General features: G+C 35.5%; 2 protein-coding genes and 1 long non-coding RNA gene across 3 annotated transcripts; 2 read left to right on the forward strand and 1 right to left on the reverse strand.

Moving 5' to 3' along the window:
• Positions 1-197: 197 nt before the first annotated feature.
• On the reverse strand, positions 198-25,466 carry LOC121729810. The gene is made up of 3 exons (XR_006036005.1): positions 25,455-25,466; positions 13,992-13,994; positions 198-386 (listed from the first exon to the last, which is right to left on the reverse strand). It is a non-coding gene; the product is annotated as an uncharacterized LOC121729810 (long non-coding RNA).
• Positions 16,126-17,485, forward strand: LOC121729808 (lipase 3-like). The gene has a single exon (XM_042118438.1). The coding sequence runs from the start codon at positions 16,152-16,154 to the stop codon at positions 17,406-17,408; it is 1,257 nt and encodes a 418-aa protein (XP_041974372.1). The 5' UTR covers positions 16,126-16,151; the 3' UTR covers positions 17,409-17,485.
• Positions 20,653-22,366, forward strand: LOC121729809 (lipase 3-like). The gene has a single exon (XM_042118439.1). The coding sequence runs from the start codon at positions 20,704-20,706 to the stop codon at positions 21,940-21,942; it is 1,239 nt and encodes a 412-aa protein (XP_041974373.1). The 5' UTR covers positions 20,653-20,703; the 3' UTR covers positions 21,943-22,366.
• Positions 25,467-25,687: the final 221 nt, after the last annotated feature.

The following is a 25,687-nucleotide window of genomic DNA, read 5'->3' on the forward strand; positions in this document are numbered from 1 at the left end:
GAGTCGATCAGCTGTGTTCTTCAAATCAATCTCGCTCAACAAGGTGATAAGTTTAGCGCCTCGTAAAATCGCAAGGTGCATGGCGCACGCAGATTCAGGGGAATAAGAGCTCTGGTTTACTTCAAACCATGGGCGCCGGCAGAAATAATTTCCAAGGGGTGCAGATTTGAGTTTCTTTCTTCTTTCTTTTCTTTGTACTTTTTACAAACAACAGTGGTTGTCTATTTACGTCAACATAATACATTTAGTGCCGAAACATTACGAACTATCCTTGTACGGCATGGTGATAGGGTTACAAAATCTTTTTATTTCAATAATTCCTGTTGATCCCGAGATTCCCAAGGGGTGCAAGTGCACCCTCTGGCACCCCCCTGCCAGCGCCCATGCTTCAAACACGAAATACTTTATACAGACTATTGGAATACAACATTTGTTTGTGTTTGAGCATCTTTACGTGCTTTACATAGCATTAGGCTACCTCAACTCTCTCAGGTCTAAAATATCAAGTAATAGAGAGCCCTTAGTGTGACGACGATCTACTGTATAATATAATGTTGTGGTAATAATAAGATGGAGGTATTTGGGACATGGTCCAGAAGTCGTCAACCGTCCGCGCCCGCCCTGAAGGTCTACAGGTCTCTACGGCCATAGAGTAAAATATAGATAGGACACATTGTAATTAGAATTAAATGAATCATAATATTCTATTGAGGTACTAGGAAACGTCAGACTACGGATTCGTATTGTGGCGGTACCAACAATTCGCCTAACATTCCTGCATGGCACTATGGAAGTTTTCTGAGCGCGTCAGTATATATACGACAGTTGAAATGTATCACTTGGGCTTCGGCCTGATCGGGCATAAAACCTCGCTTGGTCGAAAGATCTTCCATTGTGGCCGCCACTCATTATTCCCACAATATGATTATTGATATTTTTGAATATTCTGATAGTTTATTGTACGGAAGTACATTAAGGTAAAATTTTGCAAATAGTAAATTTTGTAAAAGCATTGCTACGTGTGATGCGGCGTAGCAATACGATGCGTATTCACGATGCATTGAAAACTCAACCTTATTAACTACACAAAAGATACAAACTGACTTAACCGACCTGGCTAACGCGGTCTCAGGCCTCCTGTACCAATTTTGAAAGCTCATAATATAAAATCCATTATCCATCGCATTGCCGCATCACGTTGCCATGTGCACTGACCCTCAGTTACACAGATGATGCAAATGAACCACAATATTTCTCATTAATTCATGCATTTTCGTAATGTACATTAAAATCGTGACTAATAGTTTGTTAACAATTATCTTGTATATACGGTATGTATTAATTGCACGTTAGCAACGAATACATAGGCCGTACGTATCCGCAACCGAATTATATAATAGTTACGTGACACAAATGTCGGATTTTTCGTAATATTGGCTCTATATTATTCAAAATCTCCCATCATAAATTATGCAATTTATCAATGTAGAAGTTTGAATTTAAACCATAAATAAAATTTATTTTAGTCCTGTTCAAATATGAAAGCATTTTTAGGCGAAAAATTCGAATGGCAAATCTTATACAAATATAAAACGTTAAATATTATTCGTTATTCCGATTTGTTCTCTTTTTATACTTTTTCAAGCAATATACTTTTTGAAAAATTAAGAGATACTATGGTAAAATTTGACGTACTTTAGTCACAAATATATATTTTTTTCTTTATAAAACGCAGAATTCAGTTATAACTATACAGTGGTATTTTTTTTTCAGAAAGAGCAATGACTATTTACATTATATATTGAACGATGTTACTTCTACCTGGAATTTATTATATTATATTAATTACATTTTGCTCATTTCACCGTCCTACGAAAGTCGAATGAGCAAAATATAATGTTAGTAGTTTTAATATATTTGAAGGTTAACCCAATTTTACGGCCCTTTAAACGCTACTTAGCGTTTAAAGGGCCGCCTACAAAATTATGTTAACGATATTAGAAAACTGCCCAGTTCACACTATTAAATAATTAATTATTCTAATTACATCATACCTTATAAAATAGTTTAATGGCTTATTATTGTTGGCAATGGCTCTTCATTTCCCGTCATACACATGGTGATTAGTGGTTAAAAAGGTGATCTTGTTTGTCACCGTTTTTAGATTTCCGTACCAAAGGATAAACAGGACTATTATTATTACTCAGACTTCGACGTCTGTCCGTTGGTCTATCTGACTGTCTACAGGCTGTATCTCAAAAACCGCTATAGCCAGTCTTTTCAAATTTTCACAGATTTTGTATAATATTATTTGTCTTATAGTAATTTTATTATATATTTTTTAGTATTTTTTGTTATCGACTATATCAAAAAATATAATAAAATACTATTTAAGTGGGGCTCCCATATAACAAACGAGATCACTGCGACCGAATCGTTCGGATTTTCTATTTTATTTTTCTAATTACTTAATAAATATTTATATACTTCCGAACTTTCGTTATAATTATTATTTGTTTATAAATAATTTGAAATTATGTTTTTCTGATCGTTTCTCTATCTACTCTATGTGGTGTACAGGGTGTTGTCACGACTGCGGCTGCGGCGGCGCGGTATGCGGAAGACGCGCAATATTTTACAATTTTCTTTATAATATTACATTATCTGTGGCCCAATACTATTGTAGATGGTGGCTCAGTGGTTACTGTGTAAGATAGTGGGTTCGAGTCTTGAAACACTTTAGGCTTATTTTGAGCTACATTACGAGCAGGTGAATTTAAATGACAGAAGTGGGTCAATAAGTTTGCCTCTTCACCAATACGATAAAAACACTCGATAGTTACAATAAATCCTACTTGCAAACATATTTTAAATACTTGTGTAAAATTGTTATAGTTAGACCACACTTACATTTCAATTTTTTTTTAAGAATCTCAAAAGAACTGCAGATGTACTTTTGATGCCCTAGTGAAATAGAAAATATGAAAAAATATTATTCACGAATATTATCGACTCTACGTCTATTTCATTTTTTTTCTTTATTTCAGAATTGGAAATCATTTAGGTAGACAAAAATACCAATATGAGTTCAATGAAGTAAAGATGAATAAAACCATTTCTGTACTTAATCCTCTAATTCTTAATTTCAGTACCGACTTTACGAACTAAAAATATTTTTTTGTCTACAAAAGTATTCGTTTGAACTCATACAGGTACTTTAAGACTGAACTCAGTGAGCTAAATAATAATCGACCAAGTGCGAGTCGGACTCTCGCACGAAAAGTTCCGTACTATACAGGGCAAAAATAGGCCAAAAATTGTGTTTTTTTGTATGGGAGCACCGCCTTAAATACTTATAATATTATTTTAATTTTATATTATTTATTATTAAAGTACAGATCTAATTGAAGATTTTGTGAGAATTTCAAGTGTCTAGCAAAAGAGGCAAAAAAAATCATTCAACATTTTACCATTAAATATTTATTTTATTTTATTTTTAGTATGTTTTATTATAGCGGCAACAGATATATTATACATAATCTATTCAAATTTTAGAAGTCTAGCTATAGCGGTTCTTGAGATATAGCCTGGGGACAGACGGACAGACATCGAAGTCTCAGTATTGAGTTCCGTTTTTACTCCTTAGGTACGGAACCCTAAAAATGAGTGAGCATTAAAAAAACGAAAAAACAGGAAATGAACAATATACTGTAAAAATACATTATAAGGCTGCTTCAATATCACATCCCGTTATGTTCGTTATTTGTTCGCGTATCGCAATTCGTTATCCCTGTCCGAATCCTTTGAGTAACGTTTACAGTTACGATATATTGTATTCGGCTGTCAAGGAAGATTTGTATAACCTATAAACTTCGGATTTCCATGGGAATATTATAATCTAGGTAGGTATATCTAGGTAAATGAGCATTACTAAAATTAATTTATTAATAAGCCTTAGTATTAACTGTTCTATCAATATTATATTAAACAAAATTTCCAAAACACTTAAACAAAACAGTACTATATAATAATATCATATATTGTCTATGGAGCCTTCACACCACGTCAGTCTGGCCCCGTGGTAAATACCTGAAGGACTTGTGTTACGGGTACCAGAGATTTTTATTATATGATACACATAATATAAGACCCAGGAACATTGAAAACTTTTTGTTCTGTCCGCGGGATTCAAACCTGCGACCCCCAGCTTGAGCTACCAACTCGCTAACCAACTGAGCCAAGGAGGTCGTTATATATTTTTATGTGAAACAGTGAAAAAAAATCGGGCAAGTGCGAGTCGGACCCGCGCACGAAGGTTTCCGTACCGCTACCGCTCTATAACGAGCAAAAATAGCCCAAAAATGTGATTTTTGTATGGGTGCCCCCATATTTATTTATTTTATTTCAATTTTATTATCAATTATTAAAGTACAAAATATATAATTAAATATTTAAAAAAAAATTTAAGTACCTAGCTATAGCCATTATTGATATCGAGCAAAAAATAGCAAAAAAATCACATTTACTGTATGAGAGCCCCCTTAAATATAAATTTTATTTTGTTTTTAGTATTTCTTGTTGTAGCGGCAACAGATATACACAATCTGTGAAATTTTTATAAGTCTAGCTATAGCCGTTCTTGAGATGCAGCCTGGTGACAGACAGACGGACAGACAGACATCGAAATCTTAGTAATAGGGTCCCGTTTTTACCCTTTGGGTACGGAACCCTAAAAACAAATGACAAACTCGCGAGTTGAAATACACTCGTGCGCGTTGAACTCTTTTCTATGAGAGCGACATTAATAATGATTGACGTCGAATAATAGATGATCTAGGTATTTAGTCTCATTTCCTTACTTACTTTTTGACATCAAACTGTGTTATCTTAAATTATTATTCTCTCTTATCCTTTTAGGAAGCTCTCGAAATCCCCAAGTCCGTCCTTATACAAAATCTGTTTAAACTGTATTTAATAATATATTATTAATAAACAGTACTATCTCTGACCATGGTCGGTCAGTGTCGGCGCGGCGCTTCCGGCGTTCCAGCCTTGTTGACAGTTCCTTCCGAATAAATCACCTAGGCATCACATACAGTCTAGTCATCTGGTGAAGTAGTTTTTATTGAAAGTGGGACAGAATAAATTTATTTACCTTAAGGTAAATAAATTTATTCTGTCCCACTCTCTATCGGTCTTATCTGAAAAGATTTTTTTATAAAATAAGGGGGCAAATGAGCAAATGAGTCACCTGATTGAAAACAACTACGGTTGCCCATAGACACTCGCAACATTAGAAGACCTGCAGGTGCGTTGCCGGCTGACTTTGACTTTGTATTACCTACTTCTTTCTACCTATACTATGTGTTTAGTAAAAGTAGAAGTTCAGTCATAATTAACATAAACAGCCAATCAAAATTAGTAGTTAAATTAAACTTAAAAGTATGTGGAATGAATAATAAATATGAGACCACGCTTACATTCGTACTCGGTCGTTAATATTGCCACTCGACCAGCTTACACGATAAAAATTATGAACTAAGAAATTAAAAAAAAAACTAAATAAACCCTACATTTTCCAGGAGTGAACTATCTGATGATAAACTATCAACAAAAAGTCAGTCAGTTTTTAAACAACAAAACTTGGAATCAGTCGTTGGGACTTGGGAGTTCAAAAGCTGAAAATTAAAATAAAAATATTTTATTTCTAAATCGGTTAAAAATTAACACGTCTGCGTGAGGCCTACCAGTTACCACCGTTTCGGAAACTAATCCGGCATAAGAAACTCGCACGAGGCCACCTTTTACCAAAAAGGTGGGAAAATTCTTCTTTAAAAAAAAAGGTAAGCAACCCCCTTTAAGCGTTAGATCGCACACGCATTTACGCGTTAACAACTAAACATGTAGTTCAACCAATCAGAACTGTCGATTGTTTTATGTTTGAGGTACCTTAGCGACAAGGCAAAATTTTTATACAGAAGACCGCCAACTTTATACACATTAAATTTTATTATTATTATAGCAATACCTATTTTATCACTTTGCTTGTCTTTTCAAAAATATATTTTAATCACTAGCTAATATCCAATGATATTCTATGTTACTAACGTAACCAGATTGGAAGTTTACGGTAGCAACGAGTTGCCACTTCGAAGATGCCTGCAGGCATATCTCACATACATAATGACATAACGAATATATGACTTAACATTGTCTTTTGAACAAAAAAGTGGTTACGCATTTCTGAGAATCTTTTGTAAGACATTGCTACTCTAGTGTTTTAGAAACTCATTGCTAATAGCTATATTACCCGCAACTTCGGTGCACCTAAATTCGTTTACCATGCGGCAACTGCACTTTATTCGGAAAATAAACTTGAGAAGAAAATACACAATTTTTCCCCGGAGTCCCGGGGAAAAATTGTGTATTTTCCGAGATACTTTGAGTGTCATGAACTTATTTAAAATTTTATCAATTTTTTTTTCAGACATTTGGGCATATAGTTAGACACACTTTCGCACTTAATATTAGTATGTATTATAATTGCATATCAATTATTATTATTAATAATAATAATATCAGTGGACGCTTCACACCACGTCAGTCTGGTCCTGTGCTAAGTTGTGTTACAGGTACCAGACAACGGAAATATATCATTAATACTTTTATACTATACATATATTTAAGATTTTTGTTACATGGTACAAATATTTAATACACATCCGTGACCTTTGAAAACTTTTTTGTTCCGTCGGCGTTATTCGAACCCGCGACCCCCGGCTTGAGCTACCAACAGCCCACCCGCAACTGAGCCACAGAGGTCGACGATTATTCATTAAAATCAATACACTCTCAACGTAAATCACTCCTCTCTGTACATAAATCATCGCAATACTCGGTAACGGTTCTCGGTAGTTATGTATGCACCTCGCACCTCACACACCGAACAAATTCTCCGGTACTTCCGCGACAGTTTATATGCATTCACTATATTATATTTTTCATTCTTACTTTACTCAATATTTATTTATTTTAAAAACTTTATGCACATATATACAAAGGTGGACTTAATGCCGTATGGCATTATCTACCAGTCAACCATTGGGCGATACAAGGACAAAGTTGTATAGGTGCCAGTCGAGTTGAAAGAGTAAAAGACAGAAAAAAATAATAAATATATATTATACTTATAAAATATTTATTGTATAATATTATACTATACTTTTAATATACATATTATCACACATAAAAAATAATAATATATAATTGATCAATGATGATGCTAAAAAAAATTATAAATATTAATGTATGCCATAAATTATGAAAACTAAGAGTCTGCCAACTGTTTCAAGTAAAACTCACGTACCCTGCGCTTAAAAGTGTCTCTGGATCCAAAATTCAGGCCCCCCCCCCCCCCTTATATACGCCCATGACCGTCGCCCATGGACACTCGCAGCATTAGAAGAGCTGCAGGTGTGTTGCCGGACTTTTAAGAGGGAATACGTTAATAGGGGAGGGTAGGGAAGGAAATAGGGGAGGGTAGGAAAGGGTAGGGGATTGGGCCTCCGGTAAACTCACTCACTCGGCGAAACACAGCGCAAGCGCTGTTTCACGCCGGTTTTCTGTGAGCCCGTGGTATTTCTCCGGTCGGGCTGGCCATTCGTGCCAAAGCATGGCTCTCCCACGTTAAACTTTCAGCTATCATTAATTTCATCATAGGATACATTTTTATCCCAGAATATGGTACGGTTCCCGCGCGATAAACAAGTTTTGGCGCAACGGGGTTGCGTGCGTCATCTAGTATGCAATATTTAAATAAATAAACTTTATTGTCTCTTATTAAATACAAATATTATCATAGCACCAAGGTTTACAAATTAAAGTGCGCAACCCCTTAGACACTAAGAATAGTAACTTGTGATGTAGGGGGTGACTAAAAAAGTTCATGTTATACTAGTTAACGCCCGCAACTCCGTTGCGCTAAAATTCGTTTATCGCGCGGGAACCGTACGTTTTTACTAAATAAGAAGTATCCCATGTCCTTTCCCGGGAGTCAAAGTATCTGCATGCCAAATTTTAGCAAATTCGGTTTAGTGGTTTGGGCGTCAGGAGGTGACAGACAGACAGACTGATCAGAAAATCTGGTAAATCTGCTACCTGAAAAGAAGTTAAACTCTAAAGTCGTTCATAATATTATAAAAGTTTTAAATATACCAGTCAATTTAAAATAATAGCAAAACATTATTGCGTGAATATTCAAAATATTTATATTTTGCTTTGAATAAACTGTAGGCGTTTGATTAAAATGCGTTACGTCATAATATTGAATAGATGAAGGTTTTATACTTTAGAAGACTCTTATTTTTTAGAGCAGGAGTTTAGACAATATTTCCATTTTATTCTAAAATAAAATTGAAAACCGGCATGAAACAGCGCTAGCGCTGTGTTTCGCCGAGTGAGTGAGTTTACCGGAGGCCCAATCCCCTACCCTATTCCCTTCCCTACCCTCCCCAATTCCCTTCCCATCCCTACCCTCCCCTATTGCCCTATTCCCTCTTAAAAGCCTGCAGCTCTTCTGATGCTGCGAGTGTCCATGGGCGACGGAAGTTGCTTTCCATCAGGTGACCCGTTTGCTCGTTTGCCCCCTTATTTCTTAAAAAAAAATACACTACGTGAACTTTAGATATTTAGGTACAGGTTGAATAACCTGTACCTAAAGCCTTTCCAACACTTTTTATAAATAATAATATATTTTTGGTGAGCAGATCTTACGTATAATTTTGTATTCATATCGTTGTTGTATAATAATAATATATTGTAGGTAATCTAAATTTTTGATAAAAAGATATAATATAATATGTTTATAAATATTTAAAAGATTCGTAGAAAACGATAAAATTATATTTTATCTCTAGGAAATGATAAAAACTAGGTTTTATCCCTAAGAAAAAATATAAACTAGGTCTTAGGGCTCTTACACATAACTACGAACTCGCATCGCATCGCAAAATTATCTGCGGCAAAACCAAAAATGACATTGCGGTCTATGATATTTGCGGTGCGATGCGATGCGAATTCGTAGTTATGCGTTGAAGCCCTTATCCCTGAGAAATAATGACAGGTATTATTGAGTTTACAACGAGCAAAGTTGGGGCCTCCCAGGCCCCAGCTACAAAATTAACATAAAATCTATATAAAAAAATATGACCCCGATTCGACGCAGAACAAGAAATAGATCACCTTGATTATAAAAGGAAGGATATTTATTTTTATAAACTAGATTTTTAGAAGGTATACAAATTAAGACAAAATAATATAACCTGCGTATCACATCACAGGTAAACGTTGATTGCTTCGTAATGACAATGTTACTCATGTAAATATTTACTACCTATTTGACCGATAAAACACGAATAAAATTACATTTTCTAAAAATGATTCCTGGCTAGATCAATTTATCGCCCCTGAAGCCCCCTATATACTAAATTTCATGAAAATCGTTGCAGCCGATTCCGAGATTCCAATTAGCCAACCAAGCAATTCTTGTATATATATTTATACAAGAATTGCTCATTTAAAGACATAAAATAAGCATGACACAATCTTCTTAATATACAGTGTGTAAGAAAAATAAGTGATAATACTTTAGGGTGTGTACGTGTTCCTTGTAGAGAGTTAACTGTGAAAGTAGCAGCTCTGAAAGACCAAAAATTTTTTTCACTTTTGTATGGGGAAACTCGTGACGCTCGGACCTTTGTCCATACAAAAGTGAAAAAATTTTTTCGTCTTTCAGAGCTGCTACTTCACCCTAAAGTATTATCACTTATTTTTGTTACACCCTGTATTGTAATAATTCATCCTTTTCTTCCATATTTTTTACACACTCGTGAGAAGAGTATTTGAACTTGTATTAGCCACCCTAAGAGATTATAGACAAAAATCACGATCTAATCGGTAATTCGGGGGCTACTGTGGAACAAACATACATATTATTCTGTCTGAAGGCAGACGTTCGCGTTTTCTGCACGTGTTTTCCCAAATGCTACAGCAGAAAATGCGGAGAAAACGCGCATGTCTGAACGCAATGTAAATTTTTATCCTCCCATTTGTCTTCACCGCAATCATGTAAAAACAACACAATTAATTTAGTTAATATTTTTTTGTATCATTCGGACAATCAGAAACATGTATTTTTGGATTTGAAGGATATTTTTTGTAGTGCGTAGGTGGAACTAATGTTGTTTGTTTTTGTTTTGTAAACGACGGGTTACTTGTTTGAACATAAAGATTTATTGCAATGATTACTCTTTTTATTATCCTTATGATAAATGCGAAAAATCGTATTTCTCAGGAGCGTAGCTACCGCTGGGCCGCCCACGTGAGTAAGCAAAATTAATCATTACTCTCCATTTCTTAATGGTAAAAAGGCAACCTTACCTTGGGGCCCTCATCAATAAGTTTTTAAACTAGTCCCCGCCAAGGCACACTACGCTTCTGATCTTTCTGTAACATTTTTGTGCTTGAAGTGCTATAATTTTTAAACCGATTTTGAAGAATTTCATAATCTGGGAGCACGGCTGTGCTCCAGCCAAGCTTTTTAGCAAAGGCACGGCCGTAGCATACTTTTCTCGAAGCGGTTCGCGGCTTTTTCACACCCCCTTTATCTTCGATGTTAACAAAGCTAAGGATTTAGAATTTCGGTCACTTGGAGCAAGTATTAAAACTAGCTTAACCTTCAAATTACATAATATTTCGATAAATAGTTTAATAGTTACGGATGATCAAAGTTACTACATTTTGTCACTCACTGACTGACAGATCATCAAAATTCTAAGGTACTTCTAGCAAACTTAGAACCTTGAAATTTGGCAACAAGGTAGGTCGTTATCCACAATGAAAGGAAAAATTATGAAACTGGCCAAGTGCGAGTCGGACTGGCGTACATAGGGTTCCGTACGGTAAATTTGTATGGGAGCCCCCCTTAAATCACAAGTTTATGTACTTTTTATTACTTATTATTAAAGTTGACATACAACTAAGTATTTTCTGAAATTTTCAAAAACTTCACTTTTACCATTATAGATATAGAGCAAAAAAGGGCAAAAAAACGTGTTTGTTGTATGAGACCCCCGGATTAATCATTTATTTTAGTTGGACTATTACCTTTTATAGCGACAACAAAAGTACATAATTTGTAAAAAATTAAGATATCTAGCTATTGCGGTTCTCGAGATCTAGCCTCGTGACACACGGACGGACGACAGACAGACAGCGAAGTCTAGACTCATTAGGAATAGGCTCCCGTTTTCATCCTTTGGGCAAGGAAACCTAAAAACTGAAAATCATAATGTAACTTTATTAAATAAAATAAAAGATTTTTATGTTTGTGGCTTTGCAATAACATTAGAAATGAGTTTCGACTTCATAATAATTATTTTACGTACAAAAGGAAAAATAGTGTAACAAAGTTAACAATGAAACTATGATAATTAAATTCGATTAAAATATAAATGAAATCAGAAGAATGCGAATTACGATATACACTCCATACTCGCTCGATAGATGGTGTAGCACTCCCTTTATATCGCAGTATCGCTTGTTTGCGGAGTATAATTATTATTATGGTTTAAAAAAATCCAGGATAGGTCGTAATACTCAATCGAAAGTAACATCGGTGCGCGAATAACCTCCTGAAAGTTCAAAAGTTGTTGGGCTATCGTCATAGAATTTGTACTTTGTAGAAGTACCTACCTGTTATTATCAATTAATTTTACGACCTAGAATATATACCTAGAGATAGAGAATGGGTGCTAAGCTAAGTACATACACAAATGAAATCCCACCAAAACATTAAATGTAAAAAGGAGCCAAGCAAAATATTGCATAGCCATGCAATATATCTATCGTAAAAAGTTTTCAGATCACATTCAAGCCAAGCCTTCAACTTATTTTGTAATTTAAATCAACATTTAGTGAATTTATCAATAGTTTTCTTTATTTTATAATTATTATAGTGGCTTGGCAATGAGCACAAGAAAAACAAATATAAAACTTCATATTTGGGGTAGTTCGCTCCAAAGAGCAGTAAGTATAGCCTGCAAGAGTGGAATGGCAAAGGTCGGAATCCTTAGTGATTCCAGATCGGCTCTCCAGGCTGTCACCCTTAGTTCCCCTCATCCCCTGGCAGTGCAAACAAGGGCGGCCCTCCGAAAAGCTGCATTGCAGAGGCGGGAGGTCTCCTTGTTTTGGATTAAGGCGCACGCAGGGTTGAGAGGGAATGAGAGGATTGACGAACTAGCCAAGGAGGCTGCGCTGAAATTGAGAAGGAAACCTGACTACGATCTGTGTCCTGTTTCATTCGTCAAGCGTATCTTGAGAGAGGATACGATTGAGGAATGGAACAGGAGATACGAGGTGGGAGCGACGGCCGGAGTCACGAAGCTCTTTTTCCCAAACGCTGCTGCTGCATACAAAATAGTACAGAAAATAGACATCACACACCACACCACACAGATTCTGACCGGTCACGGCGGATTCGCCTTCTACTTGAACAGATTCAAGCTGAAGGAGGATCCGTCCTGCCTGTGTCAGCCAGGAGTTGAGGAGACGGTTCCTCACCTGCTACTCGAGTACCCAATTTTTGCTAGCAATAGATACGATATTGAGCAGAAATTGGACACATCGATAACGGGTGAGAATCTGCCATCCATCCTGGGGGGTAAATAGCGGGATATCTTCCTGGCTTTTTGCAGGACAATCGTGGGTGTAGTAAATAAGCGTAACGGTAGTATTTTGTGTGATAATAATAATTAGGTTCTAATTTTAAGCTGTGATATTAGGATAGTCTCTGTACTCTTGGTTTTATATTTGTGCCGTTGTTTTATTATTTGACATTTAAACTGTATTTAATTTTATATTTTGTTTTTATTAGTGGAATCATTTATTTTATTTTTTAATTACGTCGTGTATTGGACATCTATCATATTTTGTACAAAGTATGTTAGATGTCCAAAAAATGATTAGACAAATTGTATGTAAAGAAAATAAATAGCCCTGATATATATAGATATATATATATATATATATATATATATATATATATATATATATATATATATATATATATATATATATATATATATATATATATATATATATATACATATATATATATATATATATATATATATATATATATATATATATATATTGGTGGGATTATTATATTACCAGAAAATAGGGTAATATTTTTTTTAATTATTGGACATAGCTAACAGCTATGTCCACACTGTGCACTTTCATATTCAATTTTTGTCATCAACTTTCATATTATTGGCGCATTCAATAATTCAATGCGTTAAGGAATTGATTTGATTTTGATTTGATTGTTTTTCCGTGAAGTGTATCAAAAAATGATCAGGTTGTGGGATATACTAGGGCTCGCTTTGCTCGTCCTCATAATGATAATGATGATATCTGTTTTTGATACACGAAACAGTTCATAAAAGTATAGGCACTATAATTGCCTCTGTATGTCCTTAACCATGAGAACGATACCACTTATATCAAAATCGAAGGTTGATTCAATTATTATATTATATTACAGATGTCGCAGTCATCTGGTTTTATCTGCAATTCGATTGATGACTAGCGCGTTTATTTAATGAAATTATTTAATGAAATGACTAAAGGACAATAGCTCGTCGAGACGTTGACGGTAACGTCTTGACTAAAAGTCATATAGGGAAGTCGTTAAATGGGATGTTATAATTTTTTTTAAGTAGCCGTTAGGGTCAATTTATACTAGCGCAGAGTCAAAGCGCATCGAAGCGAATTATTAAAATTGAACATAACAAACTCAACCTTAACTCAAAAGCGTTAACGCACTTTATCACTTCTGAGAATTTAAAAAGGCGCGCGCATCCGCGCGAATTCGCGTCGATGCGCCCGACCAACGCTGATTGGTCTCGCAGATATAATGTATGCGTTACGCTCTGGAGTTAAGGTTGAAGGTGGAATTCGTTTCGCTTCGCTTTGTTTCGACTCTGCGCTATTATAAATTGACCCTTAGCGGCGTTATAACTGGCGAAATGGACTTCCACACTGTCATATTTTTTATTACAAATAACGCACTTTAAATTTAATTTAGTCGAAAAAATATCAACACAGTGATATTATTAGCTGTGCGACTGACGCCATATTTGTATTGGTGACTACTAGCGCCGCAGCAGGAAAAAAATTAAATACATTCAATTACCTGACTGATTTCATGTTCATATTCAAAGGGCTATGTTACAAATCGCTAACTAGTTCACTCTACGTTCACATTCAATGAATGCGCTAGTAATTCAATTGAATCGCAGATTGATCCAGGTGGCTGTGACATAGACTCTTTACACTACTAGAGATACAAATTATTATTAAAAATAACTTTAGGAGCTCTTAACATTCCTGATTCTTGTTACTATCAGTTTTAATTGAAATATTATATCATGTGTACGTAGTATTCATAGACTACGACAGTTTTTTTCAACAAAAATATATATTTATAGACAATAAACGTACATACAATAATATGATAAAAAATAAATTGTGGGGGGGGGGGGGGTCGTGAAATACTTTTTCATACTAGGGTTAGTTACTTAGGGTAAAAAAGGTTGAAAAACACTGGACAACGAGTAATAATACTCCCCACACCGGTTTCGGTGACGGTGGCCAGTTTCATTGAAACCAGGCCGTTACGCAGGAGTAATTTTATAGTGCCCAGGTGTGTGCGCAGTACACAAGAGCACTCTCTATTCCTTTACTCTCATAACTCAGTGGCACGGAAGACTGAAACGACTCGCGAGAGATCAGGCGCAGGACCGACTTTTTACATGCCCATCCGACGCATGGATCATTTTACTTGTCAGACAATTAGGTGATACAGCCTGCATTGTCCTAACGAAACTTGGAAATAATATGTTTCCAACGCAGGATTCGAACCCACGACCTCCAGAGTTGACAACCGCGCTCTAACCACTAGACCACGGATGCGTTAAACAAGTAATGATAATGAACGATCCCGGAACGGAAAACTCCTCGGAATTATTTAGAATGAAATATTGAAACAAATTATTGCCAAGCTTGATACAAGTTTGAGGTAATTTTAATAAACATGGTATAACATCACATTATAATAAAATATTACACTAAATTGGTGTGTAAAATTAAACCATGTCTTCGTTAAAGGCAAAAAACTACTCAATAGTCCATATCCCTGAAAAATATAATATACCGGATTATCTTCAAGATAAATTTGAGACTAATATTATACATAATATTTGCCATGTGTGACTTGATTTAGTAGATTTTATCTTATCACCGGCAAAATACAAGATGATAGCTGCACAAAAACTCATCAAAATTCACGTCATAACGATCGAAGATAATGATGATGCAGATATAATTGCTCTCATTAAAGAAGTAATGGCACAGCCGATTCTGAATATAATAGAGCGTGATATAATTTATTTAATTATTCCGCAAGTACTGGGAATGTTGGACGAGGACGACTGGAGCCTGTGAGTACTCGAATAACATTGAACTCTTACCTTTCCTGAGTAGGACGAAAAAGGATTTGCCCACGATCTTCTATATTTTTCATCGCAATTCCGTTTTTGGAACATTATTTTTTCGTCCAACGGTAATCGGGGCTGTCAAAGTGAGAACGATATTGTGTTGTTTCGCATACAGTCCAAAAACAGTAGTAGCTCCTAGGACCAAAAATCGAGCCAAGTTCATCTGCAAGTTTTCGACGTTATAAAAAAATGTAAAACTCAAAACATGAACTGTTTATATTTTTTTTAAATGTATACTGTTTTGTTACATTAAACATCAACAATTTTCAAGACCTTAGTCTTAAGGTCAAGCTATATTATATAACTGGACGCAGACGGACCATCGTGCTTCATTCGAGCAGCAGCAGTTAACATACTAATGATTTATTTAACAAAAACTACTTAAGGATATAAAAACCATGGAGGAAACCTACAACACTTATTATTTTGATTACCTCGCAACGATCGGTTCTTTATCATTTTATGAAATAAACGTTTAAGAATTGACCCAGCGGTTAAATAAAACGTACTAATGAATCGCAGAATAAAACAATGAGAAGAGTACTGCTCATAACCCTTCTCGCATGCTTGCTGCAAAAGAGTGCCCTTGAAACGGCATTACTGAAAAAGATTGTAGCGCTAAACAAGGCGCCAGATTTAAAACCACTGAAAAAACATCTGGGATTCTACGAAGATACATACTTGAATTTTACAGAGCTCACTACGAAATATGGATATCCATCAGAAGAACACATCGTGACGACTGAAGATGGCTACATTCTGACAATTTTTAGACTGCTGACAAAGTGCAATGAACCCAAAGGATATCCAGTGCTGATGATGCATGGAATAATTGACAGCTCAGATGGATTCATCATTCCCACTCCGAAGAAAGCGATAGGATACATTCTATCCAATAATTGTTACGACGTGTGGCTTCTAAATAACAGAGGAAATGTGTATTCTCGAAAACATACACGTTTGGATCCTGATAGAGACGCTAGTTATTGGAATTTCTCGTTCGAAGAGATCGGCTACTACGACGTGCCCGCTGTCATTGATCATGTGCTGATGAAAACGCAGAAGAAGAAAGTCTTCTACATTGGACATTCACAAGGCACCACCAACTTCTTAGTGACGACATCTTTGAGACCGGAGTACAATGAAAAGCTGCAGCTAGCGGTTCTAATAGCGCCCGTAGCTTGGATGGGCCACATACGGAGTCCGATACCCAAAATAGCTGCGAATTTCGAGAAAGAGATCGTGGGTATTTTACGTGCGCTTAACATTGTGGATTTAGCTCCGAAAAATGATATCGTTCCTCATCAACTCCTGGAGTTTCTGTGTCAGGTTGTGCCGTTAGAAGTCTGTGGAACCGTTGGATTTATCTCCGTGGGAGACGTAATAGGAGTAATACCCGCACAGACTCTGAGAGTGCTGTACGGGCATATACTAGTGGGTGTAGCGGCTAAAACCGTCCAGCACTACGCACAGCTGATCACATCGAAGAGATTCCAAAGATTTGACGACGGAAGGGACGCGAACCTGCAAAAATACGGTGCCATCAGACCCCCGTTGTATAACGTATCACGAGTTACAACCCCTACACTACTCATTTGTGCTAAACACGACTGGCTTTCGGAGCTAAAGGATGTGGATATTTTGAGGTCAAAATTACCAAATGTGGTGGAAAGCTACGTCGTTGCGGACCCCAACTGGAGCCACAACTCCCATATTTGGGGTGCAAAAGCGCCAGAGTACGTTTTCCCAAAAATACTTCAACATTTGCAAGAATATAGTAATAGATGATTAGCAAGGCTTTAAAATGTGATAATGATTTCATAGGATAGTTACCTTCAGTGCCATAGACTTTAAGGAAAACTGTGCCAATAATACCAGGTAAGTATTTATATAGCTGAAATTATAAAATAAAAATAAAAAAGCTGAAATTACCAAAAAATATTGTTGTAGAGTAATAAAATTTACATTAAATGTTTGTTTTTGTTATGTTTTTAGTTTTAAAATATGTTAATGTTAAAACAATTTACTTTATTAATATTACGAATACATAATTTAAAAAAAAAACATAATTTCGCCTCCGTCTATAATCTACATCCTCTCATGGTCGTAAAGGGTCCACTTTGACAACAAGTCAAGAGAAATAAGTGAGTGATATTACCTAATAATAGCAAAATCACAACTTTTCAGTAGGTAAACATTTTTAACCCATCAAGCCCCATAAGCTCACCGGTGAGCGAGACATAATAGAATAACAATAGATTTCCAAGAATCCACGATCAAAGGATTAATTATGTTATCAGCTACACACTCCTTTTTTCTTTTTAATTTTCATCCATTATACTCGTAATATCTTTACAGATATTATATACTATGAATAAATTTCAAATTAAAATTGTAGATAAATACTGGATTTATTTGTTTTTATATTATTTATCAACAATTTTCCAGTTAATTGCCATTAGCAAATTGTTGTCTGATCGCTTCCGGGATGCAGCGAGTTATTAATATTTATACAAACAAAGTTCAAGTTAAAGTGTCAAGAACATAGTATTTATAAAGGTTCCGTACATATATTAATACTAGATGACGCCCCCAACTCCGTTGCGTCAAAATTAGTTTATCGCACGGGAACCGTACAATTTTCGGGAATAAAAAGCAACCTATGTCCTTTCCTGGGACTCAAAGTGTCTCCATACCAAACAGCAAAATCGGTTGAGCGTGAGGAGGTAAGAAACAGACAGACACACCTTCGCATTTATAAACGTAGAGTAGGGTAGCTTCGTAAAGGGTAACCCTACGGGTAAACCCATTATATTAATATTATGAATATACGTCTACCAGAATATGATGGCAAAAAGTGAAAAAATAAATTGACTCTAGCAATACCGGGTTAATTTGAATAAAATATTTTGACCCTTTTTAGGGTTCCGTAGCCAAATGGCAAAAAACGGAACCCTTATAGATTCGTCATGTCTGTCTGTCTGTCTGTCTATCCGTCCGTATGTCACAGCCACTTTTCTCCGAAACTATAAGAGCTATACTATTGAAACTTGGTAAGTAAATGTAGTCTGTAAACCGCATTAAGATTTTTATATAAAAATGGAAAAACTATTAAAAATTTTAGGGGTCCCCATAGGTCCAACTGAAACAATTTTTTTTTTATCTAGCCTATGCATATCTATGGATAGGTCGTTAAAAATCATATTGAGGTTCCCAATATTATTTTTTTCTAACCTGAATAGTTTGCGAGAGAGACTCTTCCAAAGTGGTAAAATGTGTGTCCTCCCCCCTCTAACTTCTAAAGTAGGGGCATGATAAGTCTAAAAACGTTAGTAGTTTTTATAGTAATATACGATGTATATTACTATAAAAACTACTAACGTTAATTGGTTTAAACGAGATTTAGCAAGTAGTTTTTTATATACGTCATAAATGGTTAACCTTAAACCAACAAACATTTTTTCATCTAACCTATACGTGTGAGGTATATATGGATAAAGGTCTTCAAAAATCATATTGAGGTTTCTCATATAATTTTTTCTAATCTGAATAATTTGCGAGAGAGACTGCAAAATGGTAAAATATGTGTCGCCCCCCCTCTAACTTTTAAAGTAGGGGCATGATAAATCAAAAAAAATATATGATGTACATTACTATAAAAACTACCAACGAAAATAAGTTTCAACGAGATCTAGGTAGGAGTTTTTTTTTACGTCATAAATGGTAAACATTAAATAAACTTTCATTAAATCAACTGAAATATAAAAATAAATCAAAAACTTTTTAATTTCATAAAAATAAACCTTATTGCTGCTGCGGAACCCTTCATGGGCGGGTCCAACTCGCCTTGGCCGTTTTTTTTTTTCTTCTTTTAGCGGCTGATTCTGTGTGTGAAAGATGCAAATATAAAAATTTATCCAATGATCAAGGATATTTTTTGAAAGTCTGCTGTCAAAAATTACCATCAGATCCTGGTTGACATATAATTTTGCACAGAGAACGAAGTTTTGACATAAAATGCTTTTCTTGTCCTAAAGTGGTCATTGCTGTAACCGAAGCTTCGATTATACGCTGCCAATTAAAACTTTGATCAACATTTATAATTATAAAATATATTCAGTGCAATAAAAGTTGCAATAATTATTGACTTATTAGTCAATAAATATCAACTAATAAACACTCGCATTTAACACCTTTATTGGTTTTATTTACTCGTCACTACATCGTTAACTATCAATTTATCACCGTGCAATTATATTCTTGTATTTGTAAACATAGCTATAAACTTCTTATCAAGTAAACAATCGCCAAAACTAATTTTTTATGTACAAAACATTGAATTAATTACTATACATTTTAATGTAAACTAAGACTTTTGTGTTCTCACATTTTGTTTCCGTCTACATTTTAAATACATATTTTACTAAAAACTTGCATTTCCTCATTATACTCGTAATAAATAAGTTAATAATATACTTGTTGGTGCTGACTTTGTTTATGAAAGAGTATTTTCAGAGTATTGCTTTTACATTTTTGTTAGGTTTATAACAACCTAAAAATATATATATTCTTCAACTAATAGAAAAAATATTTTTTTCCGTGTTCGCTTGATAGTATCCGAAACGTCGGAAATCAAAAGACTTCTATTTAATGTCGGAAATGAGAAATGTGTTTTGTGAGTAAGTATTTAAAAACAATATTGATTACTCCTGATTCACAATCTTTTACTTTCAGATAGACTTAATTTGTTTCAAATAAAATTAAAGATTGAAATAGATAAAAATGTGATCACAAGTTGTTCAAATCCAAATCCTGGTTTTGAACCAAATAACAAGACCTAATTTTGACAACCCCATAGATAATTGATAGGGTTATGTCACTTATGGACCATGGTCATTGTATAAATACGCCTTTATATAATTTATCGTTGATCTCGTATAATAAGTTATTTGCACTTCACGATAAAACCTCGGATAAAAACACCACGGGTTCTAAGGTCGCACACTTAATATAAAACTGGTTGCTACTTAACAAGGAAGCATAGTATTCTTTTACAAATCCGCTGCTATGAAGCGTGTTAAATATGATTTTTATCGCTATAATAACTCTATTAGCCGCCTCGCTACAATGTGCGACAAATGACATAATAGCGTTAAACAGGGCCCCAGATTTGAGACCGCTGAAAAGAGCGCTCGGGTATATCGAAGATACGTATCTGAATTTTACCGAGCTCACCAAAAAATACGGATTTCCGTCTGAGGAGCACGCCGTGACGACCCAAGATGGATACATCCTGACCGTCTACAGAATACCTTCAAAGTGCAGCGAGAGCAAAAGGTACCCAGTGATGCTGATGCATGGGATTATCGATAGTTCCGACGCGTGGATCATCACGAAGCCCAAGAAAGCCCTCGGGTATATACTAGCTAGCGACTGCTACGACGTGTGGGCAGGGAACGGCAGAGGGAACGTGTACTCCCGAAGACATACACGACTGGATCCCGATAGGGATCCCAAGTTCTGGGACTTCACATTCGAAGAATCTGGGGTCTACGATGTGTCGAAAATCATAGACTATGTTCTGAAGGTAACTGGAAAAGAAAAAGTGCTTTACGTTGGACATTCACAAGGTACGACTATTTTCTTCACGCTGACATCTCTGAGACCGGAGTACAATGATAAGGTGCAGCTATCCATACATCTAGCACCTGTAGCTTGGATGAGCAACATTCGTAGTCCATTAGCCTTGGCTCTATCAAAATTTACTGCCGAAATTGCGGGTGTTGCTCGTAAGATTGGACTCCTGGAAGTCGGTGGGAAAAATCAGTATATTCCACATGAGGTGCTGGAGTTTTTGTGTCAAGCTATTCCATTGGAAGTGTGCGCAGGGTCACTCTATTTGCTGGCTGGTTCACGTGCTGGTATAATTAAACCAAAGACCCTAAGCGTGGCCTTCGGGCATATACCCGTCGGTACCTCACTCAAAACGTTGGAGCATTTCGCCCAGTTAATCACATCCAAGAGATTCCAAAGATATGACCTTGGAAAAGAAGGGAATCTCAAAATGTATGGATCGAGCAAACCCCCAGTTTACGATGTTAAGAAAACTACAACACCCACAGTGCTTATAGGTGCCAAAAATGACTGGATCTCAGACTTGAGAGACGTCAAACATCTAGGATCTAAGTTGCCAAACCTGCTAGAGATGTACGTAGTTCCGAATCCGTTTTGGAGTCACAATGACCATCTTTGGGGGACGAATGTGACTGACTACGAATACTTCAAAATTTTACAGTATTTCAACGAATTCAGTAACAGATAATGTTAGTGATGATATTATTGATGTGATCATTCAAATGATAAAGACGAGGAAGTCAATGAGATTAAATATGATTAAGGAAGTTTTGAGCATGTATGATAGCATTTGTCTATAACAACATCCATCTAGCCCTACGCTGCAGTTAGAATTTAGGCTTTTAATTATATTTAGAATTTCAGTTTTTGTACATGGTTCGAAATTTGAGATATTTTGAACATGGGGCATGGATTGTGGTAACGCTTGTGAATGATTGTCATGAAAGTATTTGGGAATCTCATTTGCTAATTTTGGCCCTATATTTGAAAAGTAATTATTAAATTCTTGGCAAATGAGTTTGGGGTCTGTTATTTCAGTAGATTCTAATATAAGTTTCGAAGGAGCACAACTTTGATTTGTTTTATTAGTGGCGAGTGAATATATAGAGTTCTTAGTGAAAGTAGCAGCGCTGAAAGAGTAACGTTTTTTTTTTACTTTTTTATGAAAAAATCATGAAGCTGGGGTGCCCATACAAATCACAAAAAATGCTCTTTTGGCGCTTCTACTATCACAATGAACTCTATACACAAACACACCCTAAAGTATTATCACTTAGTTTTGTTACACCTTGTATATTGCCTCTTCTCACGATTTAGTCTCTCAATATGAAGTATATTTTCTCATGGTTTAGGCTATAGGGCATGATAATAGAGATATCGGTCATTAGGTTGCGGTCTCGATACCGCAGCCTCCGTCAGACGCGCAACCTTCAACACGATACACTAATTATATAACAAGGTGACATCGGAATACATAAACAACCTATTATAAGTGCTGATTAATACATACTAATAAGCGCTAAGTATCTGTCTGTCTGTCACGTCTTCACGGCCAAACCGCTGAACCGCTTTTTGCTTTGAGTCCCGGCAAAATACATAGGACACTTTTAATCCCGGAAAAATGTACGGTCTCCGCGCGATTAATTAATTTTGAAATTAATGGAGTTGCAGTCATCATCTCGTATGCTAATAAACGCTAAGTGCCTTTCTGCCTATCTGTTAATGTGACGCCGCGTTAAAGTAAAAAGCCGTGTTGGATATGATTTAGATTGCTTGTTTTTGTTGCTCTACAGGAGCAACAAAAACAAGCAATGGAACAGCAAAAAATGGAAAGGGTGTAAGCGACAAAATGGTTTTTGTCGCGTTATTTAAAAACCATAAATACATTTCATATAAACTATGGGCAAATTAAAGCGTATGCTTGAACCAATTTATGTACAAATTTTGGAAGCTTAAATCACTCTCCTCTGTTGGCGAAATAGGAATCCCTTTTTTTATAGAAGTATTTTTGATTGATTATTCTGTGTTATAAAAGTTGACCAATCGTGTTATGCTATGGGTAATTCAAAGACAAAGACATGATGAATACTGACAATGAACTTTAATTACTTAGCTTTAGTCATTGCTGAGAAATCGATATCGCTACAGCCAAATTATCAAGGCGTCGCCTTAAGCCGCTGAAGTAGTTTTAATGTTTTAGCATGGAGACAATTCGAGCCTGGAAAAAGAACATAAAACTGTTTTTATCTGACGCCCCTTTATAATAATGACACTCATTTTATCTGGCCCCCTTAAAAGCAGCCACCTCCGTAAAGTGCTGAGTTTGTATCATTTATTGGATGCTAATAAAGTATTTGAATATTTGAATCTAATAATGTGTTTACACTATTACCTAATGTTATTTCTAGTTTCTTCATGTAGTTCAAGAGATGGACGTCTTATAAAATATTATGTTGATAATCATCTCAGCCGCCCACTACTGAACGTGGGCCTCCCCCAACGAGCGCCAACCATCCCTATTTAGAGCAGCCCTCATCCAGCAGAGCAAGCAATTCCTCAAGTCTTCGGTCCATTTAACTGACTCTATTTACGTTTCCACTCAAACATACATAAGTATTTAAAATCATCTTAGTAATGATTATTCAAGTTTTTTTCCCACTAATGTTCTGGGCAAAAATGTGTATTTGTACCGTCGAAGAAATTGATTCATAGCCACTTGGCGGACCCACGTCATTTAGTAGGTTTATAATATCAATTCTTTGTAAGTTTTTTTTTAATTATAAAAATAAGGGGGCAAACGAGCAAACGGGCCACGTGATGGAAAGCAACTTCTGTCGCCCATGGACACTCGCAGCATCAGAAGAGCTGCAGGTGCATTGCTGGCCTTTTAAGAAGGAATAGGGTAATAGGGGAGGATAGGGATGGGAAAGGAAGGGAATAGGGGAGGGTAGGGAAGGGAATAGGGTAGAGGATTGGGCCTCCGGTAAACTCACTCACTCGGCGAAACAGAGCGCAAGCGCTGTTTCACGCCGGTTTTCTGTGAAAACGTGGTATTTCTGCGGTCGAGCTGGCCCATTCATGCCGAAGCATGGCTCTCCCACGTTTAAAGTAATAGTGTAGTAGCTGTCGGCTGGATATGACATAACACAACCAAATTACGTAGGTCCGCCAACTTTGAATCAACTTCTCTGATAGCACATTTAATTGTAAATGTGATACATTCCTATTTCTAGTATTAGTAGACAAATAACACAAAACGAAATGCCTAATTTACAGTAATTTATCAGCAGCAAATTCAAAGTAGCGACGAAAATAACTCGGTATTTCACATTTGCATTATTTATGTATTAATGTTATTTATTGTACGTTATAATGATAAAATACTCAGTACTTAGTTCCTTACCCTTGCCTTTTAGGTAACTATTCAAATTTTTTGTAGAAATATAATATTAAGTAGATATATATTATTACTGGCGAACTTGGCTGAAACACTAAAATTAATTCTTCTATTTACCTCTGATCATTTTTGGTTAAACTCATCTGGGAAGGATTAAAAATTTCCCTCTTATTTTTATATTGGTATTGCAAAAAAAAACAAAAAAAAAACGTCTATTGAATAAAAAAAATAATATTTGCCAAAAATGTTATTGGTATGCAGTAGTTACTTTAACATTCAAAAGTTTGATAAAGTATTGCATTGTAGAACTCTGATTGAATAAAAAAAATTATGTGTACTGAATATTTATTAAATGTTGAACATTTAATAAACTGGCTCTGCCAAATTGTAATTAGGTCACAAACAACGATGGCAAAATATAATATTAAATACGTAGAATAAGCTAGATAGGAAAAGTTATATGTAAGTAAGTACAATGCCATAATATAACTAATAAGTTATCTGCGAAAATTGTGTCATTTAAATAATAATCGACAACTAGTTACATAGATTCAAATAACATAATGTAATATAGTAAGAGTGCTAACGAACAATTGATTAAATAAAGTAAAGCTGTTAATAGTTATTAATAATTATTATTATATTCGGTTACTAGATGACGCCCGCAACTCCGTTGCGCCAAAATTTGTTTATCGCGTGGGAACCGTAAATTTTTCCGGGATAAAAACTATTCCATCTCCATGCCAAATTCCAGCAAAATCGGTTCAGTGGTTTAAGCGTAACAGACAGAGAGAGAGACAGACGGACTGATAATATAGGTACTTATGGATAATTGGTACTATTTCTTTTTGTACTATTTTGGTACTATTTTGAACTAACATCAAAATTTTCATTAAATTTGAGTTAACAAAACGATTAATGCCTCTAGTTGAGGAAATGCGGCCAGTCTAGTATTTCGGTTTAGCCTGGCGACGCTCGCCGCTTATAATATTATGACCGGGCCATAGACAATATAAAGTCGAAACATAGCGTGTCC

Source organism: Aricia agestis, chromosome 8, assembly GCF_905147365.1.
Source record: "Aricia agestis chromosome 8, ilAriAges1.1, whole genome shotgun sequence".
Classification (NCBI taxonomy): domain Eukaryota; kingdom Metazoa; phylum Arthropoda; class Insecta; order Lepidoptera; family Lycaenidae; genus Aricia; species Aricia agestis.

Bases quoted from the DNA above. Each gene is read 5' to 3' on its own strand.
- LOC121729808 (XM_042118438.1), top strand. From the start codon at position 16,152: ATGAGAAGAGTACTGCTCATAACCCTTCTCGCATGCTTGCTGCAAAAG.
- LOC121729809 (XM_042118439.1), top strand. From the start codon at position 20,704: ATGATTTTTATCGCTATAATAACTCTATTAGCCGCCTCGCTACAATGT.